The sequence below is a fragment of the Phocoena sinus genome, chromosome 4 (genome assembly GCF_008692025.1).
Source record: "Phocoena sinus isolate mPhoSin1 chromosome 4, mPhoSin1.pri, whole genome shotgun sequence".
NCBI lineage: Eukaryota > Metazoa > Chordata > Mammalia > Artiodactyla > Phocoenidae > Phocoena > Phocoena sinus.
The window spans coordinates 39,364,199-39,385,759 of record NC_045766.1 but is presented as its reverse complement, the minus strand read 5'-3'; the positions used below and the strand labels follow the sequence as shown (position 1 = coordinate 39,385,759).

The 21,561-nt window shown below is 41.8% G+C and overlaps 2 protein-coding genes across 2 annotated transcripts in view; both read right to left on the bottom strand.

Moving 5' to 3' along the window:
- Nucleotides 1–21,561, bottom strand: part of LOC116752880 (schwannomin-interacting protein 1) — a 625,076-nt gene that overhangs the window by 174,574 nt on the left and 428,941 nt on the right. The gene's annotated exons all lie outside the window — the stretch shown is intronic.
- On the bottom strand, nt 18,260–18,469 carry LOC116752884 (cytochrome c-like). The gene has a single exon (XM_032630028.1). The coding sequence runs from the start codon at nt 18,467–18,469 to the stop codon at nt 18,260–18,262; it is 210 nt and encodes a 69-aa protein (XP_032485919.1).

Here is a 21,561-nt window from a genome sequence, read left to right as displayed (position 1 = left end):
TGGAAGTGGAAGGCTGCTGTTCTTTTCGTAATCAAGTCATACCTCAGACTGGATGGCACTGACACAAATTCAACTTGTCTAAACTCTCCATCTTTTTCCAGAAGTTTTCTGTCATCAGGTTTTACTTTCTGTAAGTTCCTCGCAATTCTTGAAAATGCAAGTCTGCAAGCAACTCTGAATTTATTTTTTGAGCTTTATGGAAGGGTATAAATTCCACAAAAAAGACATTTAGGAAAAGCTGGGAAAGTTTGTAGACGCACTGCATGAGCTCAGGGAAGCGTTACAAGTGATGGGAACTGAAGCGCACGTGCACATTACCTGATACGGGACGAAGTGCTCAGAAACTGCGTGCCTTGTACTTTGATGTACAAGAGGAACATCCTCGCAGGATGCTCTAGGAAGTGAAAACTCTGTTCTGGTCACTTCTTGACATAACTTTGGAAGCACTCTAAGCGAAGAAGGAGGCGGTGAGGTGGGATAGGAGAGAACTCTTCCAAGAGACTTGGCTTTGCCTCCGACCAGCTCTGCATTTATGGGCAAGGTGGCCCCTGTAGCTCTTTGGGCCACTGGCCTCATCATGAAAGGAGAGTTGTATGAAATTATCAGATGCCTCCACAGGTCAGGTAGGTGAGGTAAATGAGTGAAGTTGGCAGCAGGGACAACAGGAAGTCACAGGGTGAGCCACTGAATCACTGAACAGCACAGCACAGGGCCATCTGGGTTAAAATCCAGAACAAAAAGCAGGTTTATCCTCAGTTTACCCCTGGATCACCAGTTGGACCTCTGCTCTGAGCCCTACATCCTTAGAGTTCTAAGTCTATATGAAAATGAGTTAGGGAGACCAAACATCTTGGCTTGTACAGGACAGTCCTGCTTTATACCTGTTGTCTTGGCATAATTATTAATGGCACCCTCCCTCACTCTCAAAAGCGTCCCAGTTTCCATGATAAATTACATGAGCATCCCAGGTAAGGGGAAATCATCAATGACTAAACATAAACCTTGTGGAGGAGTATTTCCTAGATCTGTCCAGACCTTCAGATGAAGGTAAGCAGGTTTGGTGGCACTGTTTATTGTAACAAAAATGATTCAATAAAAGCATTATGTCATGAATTTTAAAATACAGAAAATATATGAGAGGCTATCAATTTGTGTAACATGTTCAACTTCACTAGTAATCAAAGAAAGGCAATTTCAATCATAATGAGGTAAAATTTTGCCTGTAAAAATTATTTAGAACTACAACACTCGGTGTCAGGATGGGTGTGATCGCAGGAACACTCATCTACTGTTGGTGGGCTTATAAATTGGTTCATACAAACTTTCTGAAATACTATGTGATAATATCTTTTAAATGTCTTTACGAAGTTCATACTCCATGATCTGTTAATTCAACAAATGTTTATTGAGCACCTATTACGTGCCAGGCACTGGGAGATATAGAGGTGAAAGAGACAAATACTATTTGCCCCAAAATGGAACTTCATTGTAGGGGAGAAAAAGACATTACATAGGAAAAAAATATAGAACAAGTTAGATTACAATTTATAATAAGTACCAAAAAGTAGACAGATATGACACCGAGAGGCACATGGAGGTAGTGTTGTGTGTTGCGGGAGGGTCAGGAGATGGACTGGTCAGCTGAAGAGGGAGGGAAGGGTCTTACAGGCAGAAGGAACATCTTGGACAAAGGTTTTGAGGCTGAAAAAAGCTTAGCACAATTGAGTAACTGAAAGGAAACCACTAGGTCGGAGCAAGAGAGTTCAGGGAAAGTGGCAAAATGAAGGTGGGAAGGTGAGGAGAGGTTGCCATGAAGATCTTCATCCTACCAGCTACTTAGGGGTTGTAAAAGCAGACTGACATTTTAGAAACTTTCTCCATGGTGGAGAATTGCGTGGGGAAAGGCTAGAGCAGGATAAGAGTGGATGCAGAGAGACTGATTAGGAAGCAAATATAGTGGTCCAGGAAAGAGATGGCTGTGGCTTAGGTGAGAGTTGGGGAGATGGAGTGAAATAGAAATATTAAAGATATATTTAGATTGTAGACTCAACAGGGCCTGGTGACTGAATAGATTGGGGTGGTGAGGGAGAGAGAGATGTCACTGATGGTTTCCAGGTTGTTATTGTAGGGAACTTAGTGGAAAGGTGATGTCTCTCTACTGAATTGGGCAATTAGGAGGAGGGAGTTTGGGCAGGGGAGCAGAAGGAAGGGAAATATCGACTCCTTTTTGGACATTTTCTGTTTGAGGTGGTATAAGACATACAAGTGGAGATGACATGAAGGTATTTGGATATATAGGTCTGGAGCTTAGAAGAATGATCTGGGGCTGGTGATGTAAACATGGAAGTCTCAGCACATAGATGGTATTTGAAAGCTTGGGTATAGGTGACATCCTCTGGAGACAAATAGAGTGAGAAGAGAAGGCCAAATCTCTAGCCCTGAGGAGCCCTATCATGTATAGATCTAGGAGGAAGAAGAATGTGTTTATAAGGAAGACAAGGAACAGAATGGGAAGAGAGACAATAGTTACTCTTAAAAATGTAGTGTAAGGACACAGAAATGAGGATCTAGATTTATGCATAAAGATGCTCATTGTGGAATTTACAATAGTGAAAAATTAGCTTCAACCTAAATGTCAAAAAATGGGAAGGCATTTAAATAAATTGTGACATATTCAGTCTGTGGAATAAATGCAGTCAAATAAGATACTTCTGAAAATTATAACATTAAATGAATTAAAGAGGGTATATTATTAGACATACATTGTGATCCACATTTTAAAAATTAAATGGTTATATGCCTAGAAAAAGATGTAGCCAAATGTTAACAGTGATTAACTCTGGATGGCAAAATTACAGGTGATTTTTTAACCTTTGTATCTATTTGTGTTTTTCAATTTCTTTACGATCATCACAAAACAGGTGGGAATATTTTATAAAACAGAGAACAAATTATGCATATTTATTTTACTTAAAATGAATGATTCTAAATTTGTTAAAGAAGTCCATTAAGATAGTTTTTCAGCTGGGCTAGAATGTATATATATTCTGTGATGAATCCTTTTATAAAACAAATAATTTTATGGTTCCATAAATCACTTATTAATTTAAAGTTTCTGAATATCAAATTTTCCTTTAAAATATAGATTGAGTCAGCAAACTTCTGAAAAACGTTTGATGAGGTCCTAATGAATGGGAAGTAGGTGCCGGCAAACTTTTTTTGTGAATGGCTAAGTAGTAAATGTTTTTGACTTTGTGAGTCATACAGTCATGTTGAATATACTTTTTTTTTTTTTTCCTAAGTAACCCTTTAAAAATGTAAAAGCTTTTAGTTCTCTGGCCATACAAAATGAGATTGCAGGCTGGATGTGGCCCACAGACCATAGTTTGATGACCTCTGGGGTAAAGGATGAATACATAAGAACAACACATAACTACTTTTTCATTAAAAGCTAACATAATACTGGGATTGAACCTAGGTGAATCTTCAATTATTAGAGTCCTAGAACCGGTTGGGATCTATTTTCAACAGGAAGCAGAATAAATGGAAAAGGTCTAGAAGAGCAAACATTTTTTAAAAGTTTATATATTTTTTAATGGAAAACTGATCTTATGCAAATATGTCAAGAAGTTGTTATTTTTACCTAGAAAGTAAAAGCTAAAGGAAAATGTATTTACTTGTAAAATGAAGAATCTTTTCACAATTCTATAATCTTAGATTTTTGGTACTATGAGGGGAGTGTTGCTGTTATATACAAGAATCTATTCACTTGTTCAAGCCACAAACCTGTGAGCCATCTTTGTCCCTCCCCACCTGGGCCTTGCCTCCAGTCAACAGATGATATATTTACTGCTGTTAGTACTCCAAGCAGATCCCTGTTCCTGGCCACTACACCCACCCCCCAGCTGCTGTGAATATTTGCTTATGAAGGCTCACAGCTATCCTCTACAGTGCAATTTATCCCTCCACCTTCATCAGGCCATGGATAGACCATCTGATTTACATCCTACTTGACATTTCTCCTGTCCCATCCTGCTGCTCTCACTTCCTTACAGGTCTATCCCTTAATAAACCACCTGCACCCAAATCCCTGTCTCAGGCTCTGCTTCTAGGGAACCAGACCTAAGACACCAAATCCCAGTGATTCTACTTTCTAAGTATATTTGGCTTTCTGACCACTACATCTGCTTGGAGAAAGGATACAGGACTGGGTTATTCTTAAAATTTAATTCTAATTTCAAAAATTAGAATAAATTTCAAAATTTACTGTATGATGTCAGTAACTTTTATGAATACCAGGAAGTAGTTCTTATAAAATGTGCAGCAATTATCTGATAAACAAAAACACCCATAAGGATAAACAAAGAACTTGGAAGAGATCTAACTTTCAATTGACATTACTATATAGAATTATTGCTAGTATTATTTGTGCTAGTGAGTAGAAACAGCTGCATCTCCAATATTATCAATTTTACTAATTGTTTCTGATTACATTTAAAAAATTATACTGGGCTTCCCTGGTGGCGCAGTGGTTGAGAATCTGCCTGCCAACGCAGGGGACACGGGTTCGAGCCCCGGTCTGGGAGGATCCCACATGCCGCGGAGAAACTAGGCCCGTGTGCCACAACTACTGAGCCTGCGCGTCTGGAGCCTGTGCTCTGCAACAAGAGAGGCCGCAATAGTGAGAGGCCCGCGCACCGCGATGAAGGGTGGCCCCCGCTCGCCGCAACTAGAGAGAGAAAGCCCTCGCACAGAAACGAAGACCCAACACCACCATAAATAAATAAATAAATTAAAAAAAAAAAATTATACTAATAACCAATAGGCTATAAATAATCTTTTATTATAAGACTTTCCCATTTTATTATACTGTAATGGGTTCATTGATGCTTACTATGATGTGATTATTTGCTGACTCGGAAGAATACCTTTATTAGAATATGCATATGTATTCAATTTATCTTCTCAATTACACCTACATTAAAAACTTCAAAATCAAGTTTGTAAAAACAGGCAAGCAGTAGCACCTATATGGTTTGTGACCTCGTGCACTATTGCATCTGGTTAATGATTCATAATAACCTTCAAAAACAAGCACTGAGTAAATCATAGGGTTCTTTCTGGGCATAGCTCTCAGAGAAATGTGCACAGCAGTCCAAGGGCTGGATCTAGCACAGAGTGAGAGCTGGAAGCATGATGAACACGAATCCCCTGCAATAGCCAGGTAGATGCTGTACAAAGCACAGAGTTTCCCCAATGGAAACGTAACCATTTTCCCCTCCTCCCTCTAAAGTGATTTCTCTTCACTTTTCCTATTCTGAAATAAGGAAATCAGCTACTTCTCTACTCTCTTAATGAAATTCATTTTGCTTCAAGTTATTCATAGTTATTCTTAGCTGATAAACCTATTATGAAGAACTAAGTTGACCATTCTTTCGTTTGATAATCACTGAAACTGAGTGTTTAGGGTTTAGGTAGCCATTATCAGTGGATAAATTGCCCAGCAACAGAGACTAAAGTGCCCTTTTCCCCTCCTTACTTATTTCTTGGGTTCAAAAGAAAACAAAACAGAAACCTCCGAGTATGCTGTTATTTAAATAGAGGCAAGTCCACATTATTCCAGTACCTATAAGGAGTCTACTTCCTAGGAATTTCTTTTCACTCTCATAAAATACCTTCAATGAATGATAGCCATATTCCTCAACCTGAGCATAGGGATCACCTCAAACTCCTCTTCCATTCTCAGTGGAGGACCCAGGCTCTCCCTCAGGTGGATCTGGGCACAGTGCTGGAGGGTGGTCGGGTTGGCCTGAACTGGCAGGTAGGGCAAGGGGCAGTATCTGGGTCTAGGCTTTCTGTCCAAGTCACAGTCACTTGGCTACCACCTCCAGGATTTTGCCATACTGTATACCACCTCTACTCCTATTTACATAATATTTTTCTTTAAATCAATTGTTTTTAAATTAAATTCATTTGAAGGGGAAGCTTTATATCACTATGATAAATGGAATATAAGTATTATCTGCTAAAATAGAAGTGAAGTATACACAAACTACATTTTATCAATTTTAAAAATAATTTAACACCTCTGAAGTTTGCATGTATCTTAGAATCAATGGCATCTTGCAATTGTAATTGGCATCATCATATTTTAGTAGCACATAACATAAGGATGTGGTTTACTTATCAGTGGTATATTAGATGAAATATAGTAAATTCTATAAAAAACAAAGTTATTAAACTTTTAAAAAGGACAAATGAAATAAATCAAAATGTATAAAATGTATGGCTGAATATAAGTTTCTGGTTGATGACAATGGAACTTTTGGATCAAAATAGCTAGAAATCCTAATTGGTAATTTCAGACAAAGATGAGGATCTATATCAATGAGACAAATCTGTCAGTTTCAATATTAACCCACTAAAAAGCTGAACTCCCATGAGGATATAGTTAGACAGCTCAAAAGATATTTACTGTTTTATCTGTATTATTTAAATGTATATATACATACTCAGCAACTTCAGGAAGTGATATTTCAACACTTCACTGAATAAAACACAGAGGTGCCTGTAGAATTCAGTGAATGGGAGTTCTTCCCTATTGGTGTGAGTCCTGGCTGTCTGTGCTTCTAATGGTTCAGTTATTGAGGGCTTGGAACACTTATGATTATACCTGAGCATCCCACCCCTGATTTATGAGGTCCAGGTAAGGTTGATTACCATGGCACTTACTACATTTGTCTCATCCTGAGCAATATTCTCTATGAAATTACAGGGTTTATGTGCTCATTTCCTGCTGCCAAATATATGAATGTAAATACAAGCCTGTCAAAATACATTTGTCTGAGTATCACCTAAAAATTATTGTGTATCACACTTTGGGCAACACTTGTCTAGATGGAGCACCAAGTATGAAGGACTCCATAGAGAAAGGGACAGTTGGGTTACAGCTAGAACCAGGTGGGTCAGGTAGGTTGAAGAAGGCAGTTAGGAAACAAAGCCTGAAGGGGCTTCCCAGGACCCAGAGCATTGACCCAGACCTCTAGAGAAGGCCCTTGGGTAGGGAGGTGCTACCTCAAGAAGACAACAGCATTCATTTTTCCATTCCTCTGTTCATTCAGTTACTCATTCATTGAAATACCTGTACCAGGCACTGGATTGGGCTTTGGAAAGAAAGAGTTGGAAGAGGTCAAAGAACTCACAATCTAGAGAGGAAAAGAAGAACATCAGTGATTACAGTTGGGTTTCAGAGTATTAGGGTGGGCGTAGTCAAAGAGTGTAATGGAAAAAAGTATTGGAGGGGGTATTTAACTCAACGTGGACAGCTCAGGGAAGTCTTCCAAAAGGAGTGATGCTTGAATTGAGTCTTGAGGTATAAACAAAAGTTGCTGAAGTCCTCCAGAGGCCAAATGACAGGAGGACATCTGAATCTCAGAGAACAGTATGGTCAAAGTTTAGAGAGGCTAAGAAAGCATGATCTGTTACCCACGAATGAGACACATTAATATAACTGGAAAAGAGAGTGAATATTGGAGGATGGTAGAGAAAGAGGCTGGAAATGGTAGGAAAGCATGAACTGGATGTGAACATTACTGGACTTGAATTTGAAGTTCAGAGAGAGACCTGAAAGATTTTAAGCCAGAAATGGCTGGATTGTACATGTGTTTTATGTGTTGACTGATGTTGAGAAAAAGTAAATTCTGTATCAAAACATAACCTGAATGCCTTAGCCAAGGTGCTAGACAGTCAGCAGATAGAGATTTGCATCATGTAAAAAACCATTTCAATCAAGGGATAGGATAGTGGGCTGCTGAAAGGGTGTGAAGGCGCAGATGATTAGCATTGCAGACGCGAGGTGTTGGAAGAGCCACACACCAGCACAAGGAAATCTCCCAGGTGAGAACAAGAGTTTGGAAAGAAAGGAAGGGGAGGAGCAAGTGCTAAACTTCACAATGAACGTAGAGGACTGGCTGAACTTCCAGTAGGTAACAATGACAGGGAAGGTTGGAGAATGATGGAGGCATTCCCTCTCTCTGTATCTTAAGATAATCCATTGGATCAACTTTTATTTATATATCTATATTTGTCTTTTTTAAAAAACTTTTTATTGTGGGAACACTTCAAACATTTACATAATTGAATAGTACAATGAACCCCATGTATCCATCACCCAGCTCGGCCAACTATCAACCCACGGTAATCTTGTTTTACCTGTAATCCTTCTACTAGATTATTTTGAAGTAAATCCCAGACACCATATCATTTTAAGACAATGATCTTTACTCTTAACCCAAACCTGTGTCAGAATCACAGGATATGATGAATTTGTGCTGTGGCCAATTAGAAAAACACTGAAAAGTCATAAATATGTAAGCAGAGTCTACTTTCTAATAAAGAGGAATTAATAAGACAATATGAACGTGATTTTCAGTTATTTAGAGAAATGGGTAAAACAATAATTTAGAAATAATGCTAATCTGGTAAACAAAGTTACTTGCAAAATCCTACGACATGAATTAAACTAATGAGGTTAAATAGATGAGCATGAAACAAAAGAAAATTGAATTTAAAAATGTGTAAACTAAAGCATCAAGGAAGTAAGGTATGAAATAACTATTAGACTGGAAAGAAAAACCTTAGAGCAGAAAGAAACCTGGTCTGAGGGTGGGATGGGGCAACAGGTTAAGTGTAAGTTGGAATGTAGGATAGCACATTTAAAAGAGATCCTGATTAATTCCTCCACTCAGTAATTACTGAGCACTTGCCCTGTGCAGGGCACTGTGGTGTCTCTGGAATGTCACATGCCTTTAGTAAACCATCTTCGCTGCTTAAGGAGAAAGCAGCAAGTGACCTGGGGGCAAGCAGCTTCATACACCCGATTGTGCCTGAGCCTTATCCAGATTCTTTATTAAACACCTGGCTTCTTGAGAAATAGAGGGAACTGGAAGGGGCTCAGAGGAGTGGAACAGAAAATAATTTGATCAGAAAGATCAAAGAAACCAAATATAAGGAATTTGGCTAAGCCAGGGCTCAGCAGAAAAATAAAAGAGCATGTAAAGAGTGAAGCAAAATAAGAAATATTGAGCTGGTTCACAGAGCATAATGGAGAGCCTCGGACAAACCCAGGGAAAGGCAGCCGCCGAGGGCAGGACAGCGCGACAGCCCAGCTGAACACACTCTGACGTCAAGCGGGCTTCTGTCCAATGGCTTCCAGAGGGTGGGCATTATTTTTAACCTTTCAACTTTGGAAAAGAACGTGTGCTGAATCAATCCAGCCCTGACAAGCAGGATGGGAAGGGAGGGGAAAAAGTATTTTCTCTCAAATGTAATTCATAGATAAGTTCTAATGCTTCTCGCTCCCACAGAGATTTTTCCAGTCAGCAAAAATTTTACCAGTGAAGGCAGAGAGAGAGAGAGAGAGAGAGAGAGGGAGAGAGATTAAATTTTCACTTAAGGTCTTAGTGGCCTTATTTTGGCAACTTTTTTTAGTTCTTGATCAGTTGCTTTCATTCAGACTCTGGGTCTTTAGTTTTGGGGAGGGAATTAAAGGCCTTTTTATTTTAAAATATATCATACATACAAATCAGGGTATAAAAACATAAATGCACAGTTTAAAGAATAATAATCAAATGGACACCAGCGTTTCCCACCTCTCCATTTAAAGTCAGATTATTCTGGTACCTTTGAAACCCTCTGGGTGTCTCGCCCTAATCACATTTCTCTCTCTGTTTCTCCTTCTGATTCCTCAACATTATCCTAAAATTTAGCTTAAGCCCTTGCCTTTCCTTAAAGTTTTACAATCAGGTATGGTCGAGAGTTTAGCTAAGCTGCTCCGTGGTGTTGCTGCTTCAGCATCCAATGTGTTTGGCCAAGAGGCCTGTGGGGTACTTAAACTGATGCCAACCCCTCACGTTATCAAGCACATGCCCTAGATAACAGCCTGCAGAGTCACAGCAAACGTGAGCTCCTCATATAACTCCTCAGGCAGCCCTGCGATAAACAGTCCCTCCCACCTCCCAGGGCCTTCCCCTTGTGCACCCCTTAGATAAGACCCCTGGGAGCCTACCAAAACCCTGCTCTTTTTGGTTTGAATAAGGTTTATTATTGTCAGTACAGCTCTGATTGTATCATGGTCTCATGGTAGGCTTTTCTCCGCTCTCAGAACAGTACTCATGAGGGCCAAAGGGACTCACTTCTTTACACAGTGAACAGAAAAACTAAAAATAATTGAGTTCATGACATCGGCTACTCAAGTTGCTTAGACAAATGGATGGATGAACCATACATCGCACATCACCACACTGAAGTTGGAGATGTGCTTTGTTCCTGCTTGTGGGCGATGTTCTGGAAGAAACCCTCATTCAGTATCCCTCAGGGACACCACTGGCGAATCCACACTTCTGGGGGCAGCATCTTCCTGCCCCCCGCCCTGCGGAACCATCCGTTCAGCAGCAGGCCTGGTACAAGGAAGAGGCACAATCAACCATGTTTCCCTTTTCCTTTTGACCCCTTTCCTGAGGATGGAATCACTCGTGCGTGGTCCTCCCTGATGAGGCTAAAGTTCATCAAACAGTTGACCGCTGCCCAAAAGTTTTGACGCTGCACCGGATCTCAGTCCCCTCAAATCCAAACTCCTGGAACTGGACCAGCTTGGGTCTGTCATGCTCTGGGCCACCTCTGCTGGCAGCCTCAGCCCCCTCCTTTCCTCCCGGCACCATATCAGCAAGGGTTCACCATTTCTGGTGACTTGGCTAGACAGACCAGGGGGTTCATCCCTCATGGCCTTCCCTAAGTACTTTAGCACTTCTAATTATTAGGACAGCGTGGTTATGAATTTTAAATAAGTGAAAAGATCAAAGTTTATGAAGACAAGACGTAGGCAGTTTTAAACGTTCTGATTTTTTTTTTCTCCCCAAGAACAGCTTAAAGAGGCATGAAGTCAGGAAGTAAGGGATCTGGAAATTCCTACTCAGCAATTTTATACTAGCTTTTTACAAATAGAAGACATTCCATAAAGGCTAGGTAAAACTCTAGTATTTCTAAAATCCTGTGAAATTGGCATATCTCAGTGGAGACATAGGGTATTAGAAACTGTGAGGTCTGAAAATTATTGCTATAATTTCTAAAATTGTCTCTTCTCTCTTTTTAATTCCAAGGAGTCCAGGATCTTATGGGCAGAATATATGGCTCAGCTGGCTCCTGAGCTTTGAATTGGCTCAGGCTCGTTCTTCTCTATTTTTACATCCTCCCTTTCCATTCGTTCAACAACAAACATTTATTGAACATCTAGTAAGTGAGTGTCAGGTATAGCGTTAAACCCTGGAGATTCAAAGAAAAAACCTGACATTGGTACCTCCCTTTGAGGGTGGGGTGTTGAAGAGCTAGTGGAGAGAGGGAGATGCAAAGAAAGAAAGAAAGAGAAGCAGTAGTGTTCTAGGTGTGCTAACAGAAGAGTTCTCAGGACCCAACGGGGGCATCATGAGAACAGTTACTAATTCAGACAGAGAGAGAAATAGGAGTTGGGCGAGCTGAGGTTTGTTTTGCAAGAGGCTTTAGGGGAACCATGGAGATCTTGAGCTGAATTATGAATTACAGCCTCAAAGCACATCAGAGTCTGAAAAAGCTTTTGATCAACTCTATTTTGGAAGCCAAGAAGGTGACCTTGTCCAAATTCACATGGCTACTTGGTAGCTGGGACAGGATCTGCTAATGCGAAACATTTGCTCCTTCCCTTCCAATACGTGGTCCTGGTTTCCCCCTTTGCGGTCAGCAGTGAGGTGGCCCACCTCTTGCTGGGCCACACCTGTGCCCAGAGGTGAAGGCGGAGCTCCTCTTCCTTGGTTTTTACAGTTCAGTGAGACCACTTGCTTTTTTAATTCCTGGGAGCTTGGCTTATGTAGATTAGGTGACGGGTTTCAATAATTTGTTTTGGGGGGGATGGTCCTATCCACTTTCTGTTTCTCTTCTTCAGCTTTATCTAGAAACTGGAAGGCAGGATGTCGGTGGGTGCGTACCTGGCTCCACCAGCTCTAGCTGGAGGCTGTGGTGTGTTGTTTTGCCTGCCTGCATCCAGTCCCCAGTGTTTCTCTGGTGACTACCCCACCTCCGCTCTCAGCACGCAAGGTTCTGGTGGGAAGATCCACCTCTTGACTTCCACACTCAGTGGGACCATTCACCCATGCGCAGTGGCCTGAAACCAGCTGTCTCCTCTCTCTTCATCTCCTGCCACCCCCGCATCTCAGCCTGGGGGCCAGGAGGCTTCTCCCCCCAGATATCTGAGAAGTGGGTTCTTCTGCAGGTGAGCTAATAGCTTCCCACATTGTTGCTTTATGGATCTCTGCATTTGCAGGGACACTCCGAGGACAATGTAGGGGCACTTCCGTGGGGGGACAGGAAGAAGAGATGGCTATGAGGAGAGAGAGGAAGATAGCAGCAAGGAGGATTCTCTAAAATTGTGGAAGCTGAATTGCCTTTGTTGGGGAGTAGCTGATGCACCTGAAAACTATTGGCAAGGCTTAATGCCCGAGTAAAATTAGTACTGAGATGCCTGCAATCTCTTCAAGAGATTTTGATGTTCACTTAATGTTCCTCTTTCAGCAGAAAAAATGTGGACTTGGTCCCTCTTATTCATGTGATTAGGAACCGGTTTCCTAAAATGATATATGTAGGCTAATTCCTATTGACCCTTCAGAGAGAGAAATCACATATTGTTATTCAAGAAGCGCATGTAATTTTCTCTCTTTTTACAAGCCCAAATCAAATAGATTACCTTCCCGAGCTATGAACAACTTGAAATGCACACAGATCCGTGAGGGTGAAGGGCAAGAGGATAAAGACTTGCATTTGAAAGGGCGAGGTCTGTAATTCGGTGCCGCAAAGATTCTCTTAAACGGCTACAGAGGAAACCAGTGGATTCCCAAACTGTAAAGTCTTTAAAGGAAAACAAACGATAACATAAGGTGTCATGAGAAATGGCATTTTATATTTATTTAAGCAGCCTTCTTCTTGAAGGTAGAAATACTTCTCAAAACGTTCGGCCACCATCGTCTCTACTCTGGATTACTGAAAGAGCTGCCTGTTGAATTTCCCTGCTTTCACCCTTGTCTCTTCCAGTTCACTCTCCACTCAGTAGCCAAAATGATCTTTTAAAGATCATCTTTTAAAGCTTACAACTCTCCAAGAGCTTCTCACTGTACACAGGATAAAATTCAAACTTCTTACCCTGGCCTTGGAGATTCTTCAGGATTTCTCAACAGAGACAATATCTTCAGGACAGTATGAGCGGCACAAGTCTTCTCATGTGCCTCCATCCAAAGCAGTATAAGATGTTTAGCATCCCTGGTCCTGCCCACAAAAGCCAATAGTGCTCTGTCCTCAATTCCATATTTTGCACCCAAATCACCAGCTGCACATCTTCAAACACCACCTAGGTAGGGGAAGGAGGGTTGCATCACCCCCGGCTGAAAATCCCTACTAGCCTACTTGATCTGGCCCTTACCTACCTTCAACCTCAGGATCTTTGCATGGGTTCTTTTCTCTGCCTGGAAAAGAAGCACTCCCAGACCACCCAGTTTGGCTCCTTTTCCACATTCAAGTCTTAGCTTAAATGTCACCACCTCAGAAAGACCTTCCCTGGACCACCCCATCTAAAATAGCAATACATACACACGTACACGCATACACACAGTCACTCTCACTACGTATACTTATCACGATACACAATTTTCTTCTTTGTTTACTTGTATATTGTCTGTCTCCCTTCTCCAGAATGTAAGTTCCATGGGAGCAGTCTGTTTGTTTGCTGCTATATCCCCAGAGCCTGGGGATACATTTTTATAAATATTTGTTGATTGAATAACAGATGCCATAAAGTTATTTTTTCATTTAATCATGTACATAATACATATTAGGAAGAAGCAGAAAAGCATTATGAAACTCATTTTTTAGATAAAGCACTAAGACACTAAAAATAACAAATCTCACACTGAATATTCGTGATGGAGGGAGAAGCAAAACCAGAAATGTCATTGCCTCCTTATTAAGTCACAGTGGATTATTTCAGTATAAGGCGATCTATTAGGTCACACTGAAAGACATATAACATACAGAGACATACATAATTAGTAAGTTCTCTCGTCCCCGTCACTTTAAGGCTAAATGTCCATGGTGGCTCCTACTATCTATATACTAGCTGCATTTCATTTTACTTTACAAGTTATTATACCTTTTCAAATCTAGCCTCAAAAATTTAGATTCAGGGGCTCCCTGGTGGTGCAGTGGTTAAGAATCCACCTGCCAGTGCAGGGGACACGGTTTCCATCCCTGGTCTGGGAAGATCCCACATGAACTAAGCCCGTGTGCCACAACTACTGAAGCCCGCATGCCTAAAGCCCATGCTCTGCAACAAAAGAAGCCACTGCAAGGAGAAGCCTGCGCACCGCAATGAAGAGTAGCCCCCGCTCGCCGCAACTAGAGAAAGCCTGCGCGCAGCAACAAAGACCCAGCACAGCCAAAACTAAATAAATAAAATTAATTAATTAAAAAAGAAATTTAGATTCACCCTTTAGAGAAGGGGATGAAAAAGGAAATAAGTTTTACTGTTCTCTGTGGAACAAATTTGAATACCCATCTCTCATCTGATTTTAGTAGCTGACAAAATTGATTCCCGAACAAGGCATCGTGTGGGGATGGCAAATATACAGCACCTGGGTTCTCATTCTCCACTCCTGCATCTCGGCAGGTACAGCTCACCAATCCTAGTACTTCCTCTTGCTGAGCACCCATTCCACGTGGGACTCTCAACACAGTGCTCCAGGCAGCAGCTACCAGTGAACTGGAGTTGACACACAAGTTAAACCTCTATTTGCCAGACCTGGAATAGTGGAAAGAGCAAATCTTTCCAGATCAGTCTGAGTTTGAACACCATATCTGCTCTTTGTCACTGGTGAGATCTCGGTTTCTCACACTCTTTCTGTTTGTCTCATAACATCAAACTTGTAGGGTTATTGGGAAAGTGCAAATAATGTCTGTAAAGTATTTAGTACCATGCTTGTTACAATGAGAATTCACTAAATAGTCGCACAGAACAGTGGTAAGGAGGAGGCTCTATTTCACACCTCCATCCCCGCCCCCAAGAACAGAGAGGAGGTATTATCTTGGTATGTAGGAGGAGGTGCAAGTTACTGGAAACACCAGAGTGAGACTGAGTGTTGGATGAGTGGTTCCCAAAGTGTGGTTCCGAGACCACCTGTGAGCTTATTACAACTTGCAAGTACTCAGGCCCCAGCACAGACCTACAGATCAGAAACACTGGGGATGGGTCCCAGCATTGTGTGTTAACGAGCTTTCCTGATGCACGCCCTCTCTAGTTTGGGAAGCACTGCAGTAGGGAGAGGGAAGGTGGAGGGGGAATAGATGTGATAACGTCAAGGCAGAAGCATGTCTGCTCACCTGGTCATTAATCAGAGAGGAAACAAGAAGTGCCGTCCCTCGCAGAGGCTGTGACCATGAGCATGCCCCACCCTAGTGGCCGCTTCCACAGGCAGGATAGCAATTTGCTGCAACAAAGGACAGACCCAGAGCTCGCTAGGAGAAAATGGGCTTGTAGCACAAGGCATAAGGATAACTTCCCAAATGCAGCCCCAGTGCAGGTAGACAACAGATGGAACTTGAAAGGCTCCTTCCCTGAGCAGAGGTAGGTGGCCCTTGTCCTTGGTTGTTTCAAGAGCAGCTCTGACTGAAGGCAAGAAGCCGACGAGACACTTTTTCAAGCTTCCCCAGCTTGGTGAATTCATGAAAGAATTGCATCTGACAAGCTCAAGGTTCACGGGGTCAGTGGGGAGGAGGGGGCATCAAAGATGTGTCAAGAGATTCAGCTCCACCAGGATTTCTCTACTCTACCTGCTCAATCTAGACCATCGTGTTCCCCCGTTCCGACTCTTTCTTCCAGTGTACCAGACACAGAAGTACCTCCCACGGGGTCAAAAATTATAAAATATTTTTAAAGAATGTAATCAATCCAAAGCCCTGTGTGACCCAGCAGATTTTAAACCTGTTTCCAAAGTTAACCCCTGCAGCACGATGTAGAATGGCCTCAGCCCCTACTTTTCTTTGCTTCCACCTAACTTGAAACTTAACTTTTATTAAAAGTTTAAGTCACACATTCTTGGACACATATTCATACTTGCAGATTGGTCTAAAGGGTGTAGACAAGGTCTACGGCCAGTGTCTTATTAGTAAAGAACAAGGACCTTATTAGAGACCATCAGGCGTTTGGATCCAACATAATTACTGAGCTCTGCATTGCCAATTCTCCTGTCTTTCCCATAACCACATACGTGGATATGTTATCATTCCCATGAGGCAGACCATGGAACTGAGGCTCACACACGTAAAGGAACTAACCCAGGTCCCACAGCTACTTTAAGTGGCAAAGAGTGGATCCTAAACACCAGCCTCCTGACAGAGGCGGTGTTAATCCACCACTAGAAGATTGGCTACAGGGGTGACCTACCCTTAGGTCATTGTCATTGAGTTAAAAATGACAGCTCTCAACTCCCAGCTGATGCATGGGCTGTGCTATGTGCTTCCAATGGAATGTTTCTGCTGCTGTAATTTATCACCACCTTTCTAAGCTGGTGGAGAGAATGTTTTCAGTTTAAAAATGTGTCCTACACATAGCCCCATTGCAGGTATGGCAACCCTGCTCTTACGATGGCCTGAAGTGAACGATGAAAATTCTGGGAGTAGCATTAACCATGTTCTTAAAGATAGCTGTGTGAACATGTTAGGAGATTTTACAGAAGGGTAGCGATTAGTTATTATTGAACCACTTGTAAGAGGTGGCTCCTAATAACAACAAAAAAAAGTTCCTTTAAAAATGCTGTTTAAACTTGCTTTTGGATAGACCACCTTTACTGAGATTCTGAGGTGGCTTACCGTTGTCCTTCACGCATATGGAATAACTACACCATGGGAAGAAAACCAACAATTCTCTGTACTTCTGAACACAAAATAGGTAGAAGTGGGTTTGCTTTAAGAAGGACTTCTGATCAAGGAGCCTGGTTAATAACTAGGAATGGATTTCCAAGGCAGTTGGGCATCCTTTTTCGAAGGAGGCTGGGGAGAAGGGGGTGAACTAGAAGTGGTTCTGAAGTTGTGCTACAGAACTGGTTTCCACTCTCAAAGCTCATTTCCTCCCCCAAGGAACAATATAGTTTCCTAAGTCATAAAGAAAAAGAAGGAAATGTAAAATAATATTTTTGGAGACTCTACTGGATTCTAAAGTTCCTTTGATAATTTTTCTTCTTTCTTTCTTTCTTTGTTTATTTTTGATCCATGACTTTGTTTTTAATTATCTTCAGCCTTAGGATCACATAATTTACAAACCTGTGCTGATGGTATATCTCCTCTAATCTTTCTAACGAGTTGGCAAAAGCACCATTGCCAATCATGCATATATGGTAATGCTACAGTTGCATGTGTTTTTGAATAGCTGTTTAACGGACAATCCTGAATTATAACTTAGCTTGACTTGGTAAAGAATTCATAAGCAAAGTTTGCTGTGATAGCTTGTGATGCTAAATTTTAAAAGCATTTGATCTCATAGATCACCTATGAAATGTGAGAAGTATTAAATATTCTTTATTTGATATTATACATAAACCACACTAAAATGCCTTTCATTAAGTAAAAGACAACATTTTAGATACAGGGAATTTTAATTTAATTGGCACAGTTAAGACCAAAAAGATAAAGTGGACATTGCCAGCTTATCTTCAGCCCTTGCCTTTAGCAGGCTAATGAACACAACGTGAAATGCAGGTGAGTCTTACTGTTCCATGAGACAGTGAAGGGATATCCTCTGTATTTAAATATATTCATATAACCACTTATATAAATTTAAATATAAAACCAGTTTCCTGTAGGTTTTGAGATGGCGTTCACCATCTCTATGAAGAGTTGAACATCAAGTCCAATCATATCTTTAGAAGGGGAAAACAGGGATAGTACTTCCTGAGCTGGAATTAGTATCAAAATTCAAAAAGCTGATCATATTAATTTAACTAGGAGTCAATCTATATAAATCAGGGCCGTCCAAAAGAAATATCCTACCAGCCATTCATGATTGGAATTCTGGTGTATGAGGCCAATTTAAATATGGTACACATAAAAAAAAAGCCATGAGACACTTCTGTTTTGTAATAAGACAGTGGCCAACTATTACTCATTAGAAGCTTTTCTGAGATAAGCTATCAAGTCAGCCCCTTCTAATGCCTGTGAAAATCATTTTTGTTCCAGGGATGTACTTCTTGGGATTCTCCATATACCCCATCAGTGTCTCCTCTCCCCAAGAGATGCCTTTGTTCTTGCTGGCATCTGTGTAAGAAAATCCAGGGGCCTGACCTGTCTTTTGCCCAAACAGACCATGGAGATTTGGCCCAGTCTTGTGCTTGCCTCTCTTTTCCATGGTAGGGCACTAGGCCCGCTTCTGAACTAAAATCTTCTTGCCCTTCTCAACATCACCCATTTTTATTTATTTATTTTTTAAAAATAAATTTATTTATTGTATTCATTTATTTTTGGCTGCGTTGGGCCTTCGTTGCTGTGTGCGGGCTTTCTCTAGTTGCGGCGAGCAGGGGCTACTCTTTGTTGTGGTGTGCAGGCTTCTCATTGCCGTGGCTCCTTTTGTTGCGGGGCTCGGGATCTAGGCGTGCGGGCTTCAGTAGTTGTGGCATGCGGGCTTCAGTAGTTGTGGCATGCGGGCTTCAGCAGTTGTGGCTAGCAGGCTCCAGAGCACAGGCTCAGTAGTTGTGGCCCACGGGCTTTGTTGCTATGTGGCATGTGGGATCTTCCCGGGCCAGGGCTCGAACCTGTGTCCCCTGCATTTGTAGGCAGATTCTTAACCACTACACCACCAGGGAAATCCCCAAATCACCCATTTTTAGACCGTCCATTTTTCATGCAAGATACAAAGGTTCCTGCTTGTGAGCAGGACATCCTGCTCTCCAAGTCCAAGGACCCGCAGGCCTGAGCCTGTGTACTGGTAGGTTCCTCTGATTCTAATGACATTGTTAATTATTTACTCTCTTTACAAATAAGGAAACCGAGGTTCAGACTGGCTGTGTAACTTGTCTAAGGTTATGGAATAAATGAAGGGACTGGAAATTTAACCCAGATTTGCTCAATTCCAGCTCCAATGGATCTTTCCACTTCATTGGAAAGTCCCTCCCAACAATGCACGGTTTAATGGTGAGGAATCCGAGGCACAGATAAAATAAACAGCTTAAGAGATGTTGTGCAGTCAGTGTGTGACTGAGGGTCACCATGTGAAATGTTCAGGAAGCCACATCTTTTTTCCTTTTAAACACTTTGATTTAGCTTATAAAAGGTCACAGTCTGTTACTTTTAGAGATTTTCCAGCTTTGGGGACTGGATTTTATTTTTCTTGGCAGCATTCATATTTGAAAGCAGTATATTTGACACTGCTTTCTGGATTTAACTTGAAACAAAGGAAGCGACATTATACCCACGCACCCTGTTCCCTTCCAAATTATGAACTCAAAAGTTAACTTTCTGCTCAGGACATCAGCGTTTCTGAATGGGTAAGGCCCAAGTAGAGCCGTCTGCTGTTTTTAGAGTCAAGAACAGATCTTCCTATTCAGCAAGCTATAATCCCCACTTGGCCCAGCCATCAGAAGTGAGAAAACTGGGAACCCTTGCACTAACAAATCCCTGTTGATAAAACAAATCTTTTTTCATGAACATTCTGTCTTTAGAAAACAAGTAGATAGAGCACTTGTTAGTTAATAATAAAACGAATTCTTCAGTGACTACCCAGATGAATGAATATTTTTGAAAGGCATGGGGTATGTAAGGAATTTTAATCCAGCCTCCGTGTTCACTCCCCACACAACAACTGTAGAGAAACCACTGGCCTCTGAATGATGAATGGCCCCAGACTCAACCAAGAGGGAAAACAAGCCCAGTCCTACAATCTGACATCTCTCTTTTTAAATTCTTGGGTGGACTTCTATTTTGGTTGTAGCTGATGAGTGGGCTCAGTTAAAGGGCTTTGCTAGCTCATCTTTAGCCTTTAAAAAGTTCTATTCGTTAATTCCAAATTAATATTTTAGGAGGCTCCAGGCCACAGGCTAAAAGAAGTCAGGAAACTGAATTAGTAAATGACAGAGCAGTAATCAGCTTAAGTGAGACTTCTTCCAGTTCTTTGCTTGTGGATGACACAGAATTTCTGAGCTTAGAAACATCTCTTTTCTCTGCAGGTGGTACTGTGGGGATACCAGAGATGCGGTTCCACGATCATAGTCTTATCCATTTATTTTAGTCTTCTACCACAATACTCCACGCAGGCATCCCCACCCTCACCCTGTGCTCTGTGCTGTCAAACCCTACTTGCTAATCAGCCAGGTTGAACGAAGGGTTAAGGCTGCAGCCTTCCATTCTAGTAGATGCTGCAAACATACGAGTTCACTTTCTCTTCTGCAGTCAGCCCTGTAGCTCTGCAAAGCCTTCAGCACTTGCAGAAGCATTATTTCCTCCCACCTATGTCTGGTTTAAACTTGCAGCTGACCAGGTTCTATAGCTCAGAATTCCAAACTTAGCCCTGTGGGGTCTTACCTAGTATCTGTCCCTCTTCCACTGCTGAATTTGTTTCCCCTGCCCTGTCCTGAAAAGCCTCACGGCCTCTTGTAATCTGGATGCTTCCGCCCCACTGGAAGTTAGAAGCATCCCCACTGGCTGCATCACTGCACATTTCCCTAGTAACCTTGTTTTTTCCCTTCAACTCAAACTTCTTCAAACAACACCATCTCTACTGACCCTGAATTTCTCTAGCCCTCTGTAACAGCATTTCCAACCAGCCACGCCAGGAGAGAGACTGCAGAGGGCAAATTGGGGAAAGAAGGTTTGGGAACTCACCTGCACAGCTGCGAGGCTCAGATACAGGATGGGGCTGCCCACAAACTTCCCAGGGACCATCTGCAGCCAAGTCTCTTGGCCTTAAAGCGACAGGGCACTTTTCACCATATAAGGAAGACAGTTTCACTTGTCTGCTTGGGGACCTATTTGGGCAAAGCATCTCCTTTTCTGGACATTGCAGAGGCTTAAGCCTTCTGGGGGCATCTGGTACCTGTCAGTTTGAGAGGATCTGTACATAGTAGGCAGTTTGATAACTGCTGGATAAGGCACAACAATGGTGTTTGGCAGGCCATTTTCAAAGACCGGAAAACCCTTCATATGGGGCTTGCCCCCTACGGAAAGGGTTTACAGTGATTGGGAAGTCTTCCTCAATGATAAGACAAGGCTCTGCTTCTATTTCAGGTTTGGCTTCCTGGAAATCAGTGAGCTTGCTCATCTCAAAGAGGAGAGGCAGTTGGACCCCCTTCCTTGGACGTTGAGACAAAAGAGAGAGGACAGCGGAGTGGTCGTGGGAGATTTTGGTTGTTCCAGACACGTTAGCACTACTCCCTAAAAACAGGCGAGATACAGATGATTTTGTTATTTCAGCTAGCAGAGGCCCTTCCTAAACAGACACCCCCCCCC

Bases quoted from the DNA above. Each gene is read 5' to 3' on its own strand.
- LOC116752884 (XM_032630028.1), bottom strand. From the start codon at position 18,469: ATGGAAAAGAGAGGCAAGCACAAGACTGGGCCAAATCTCCATGGTCTG.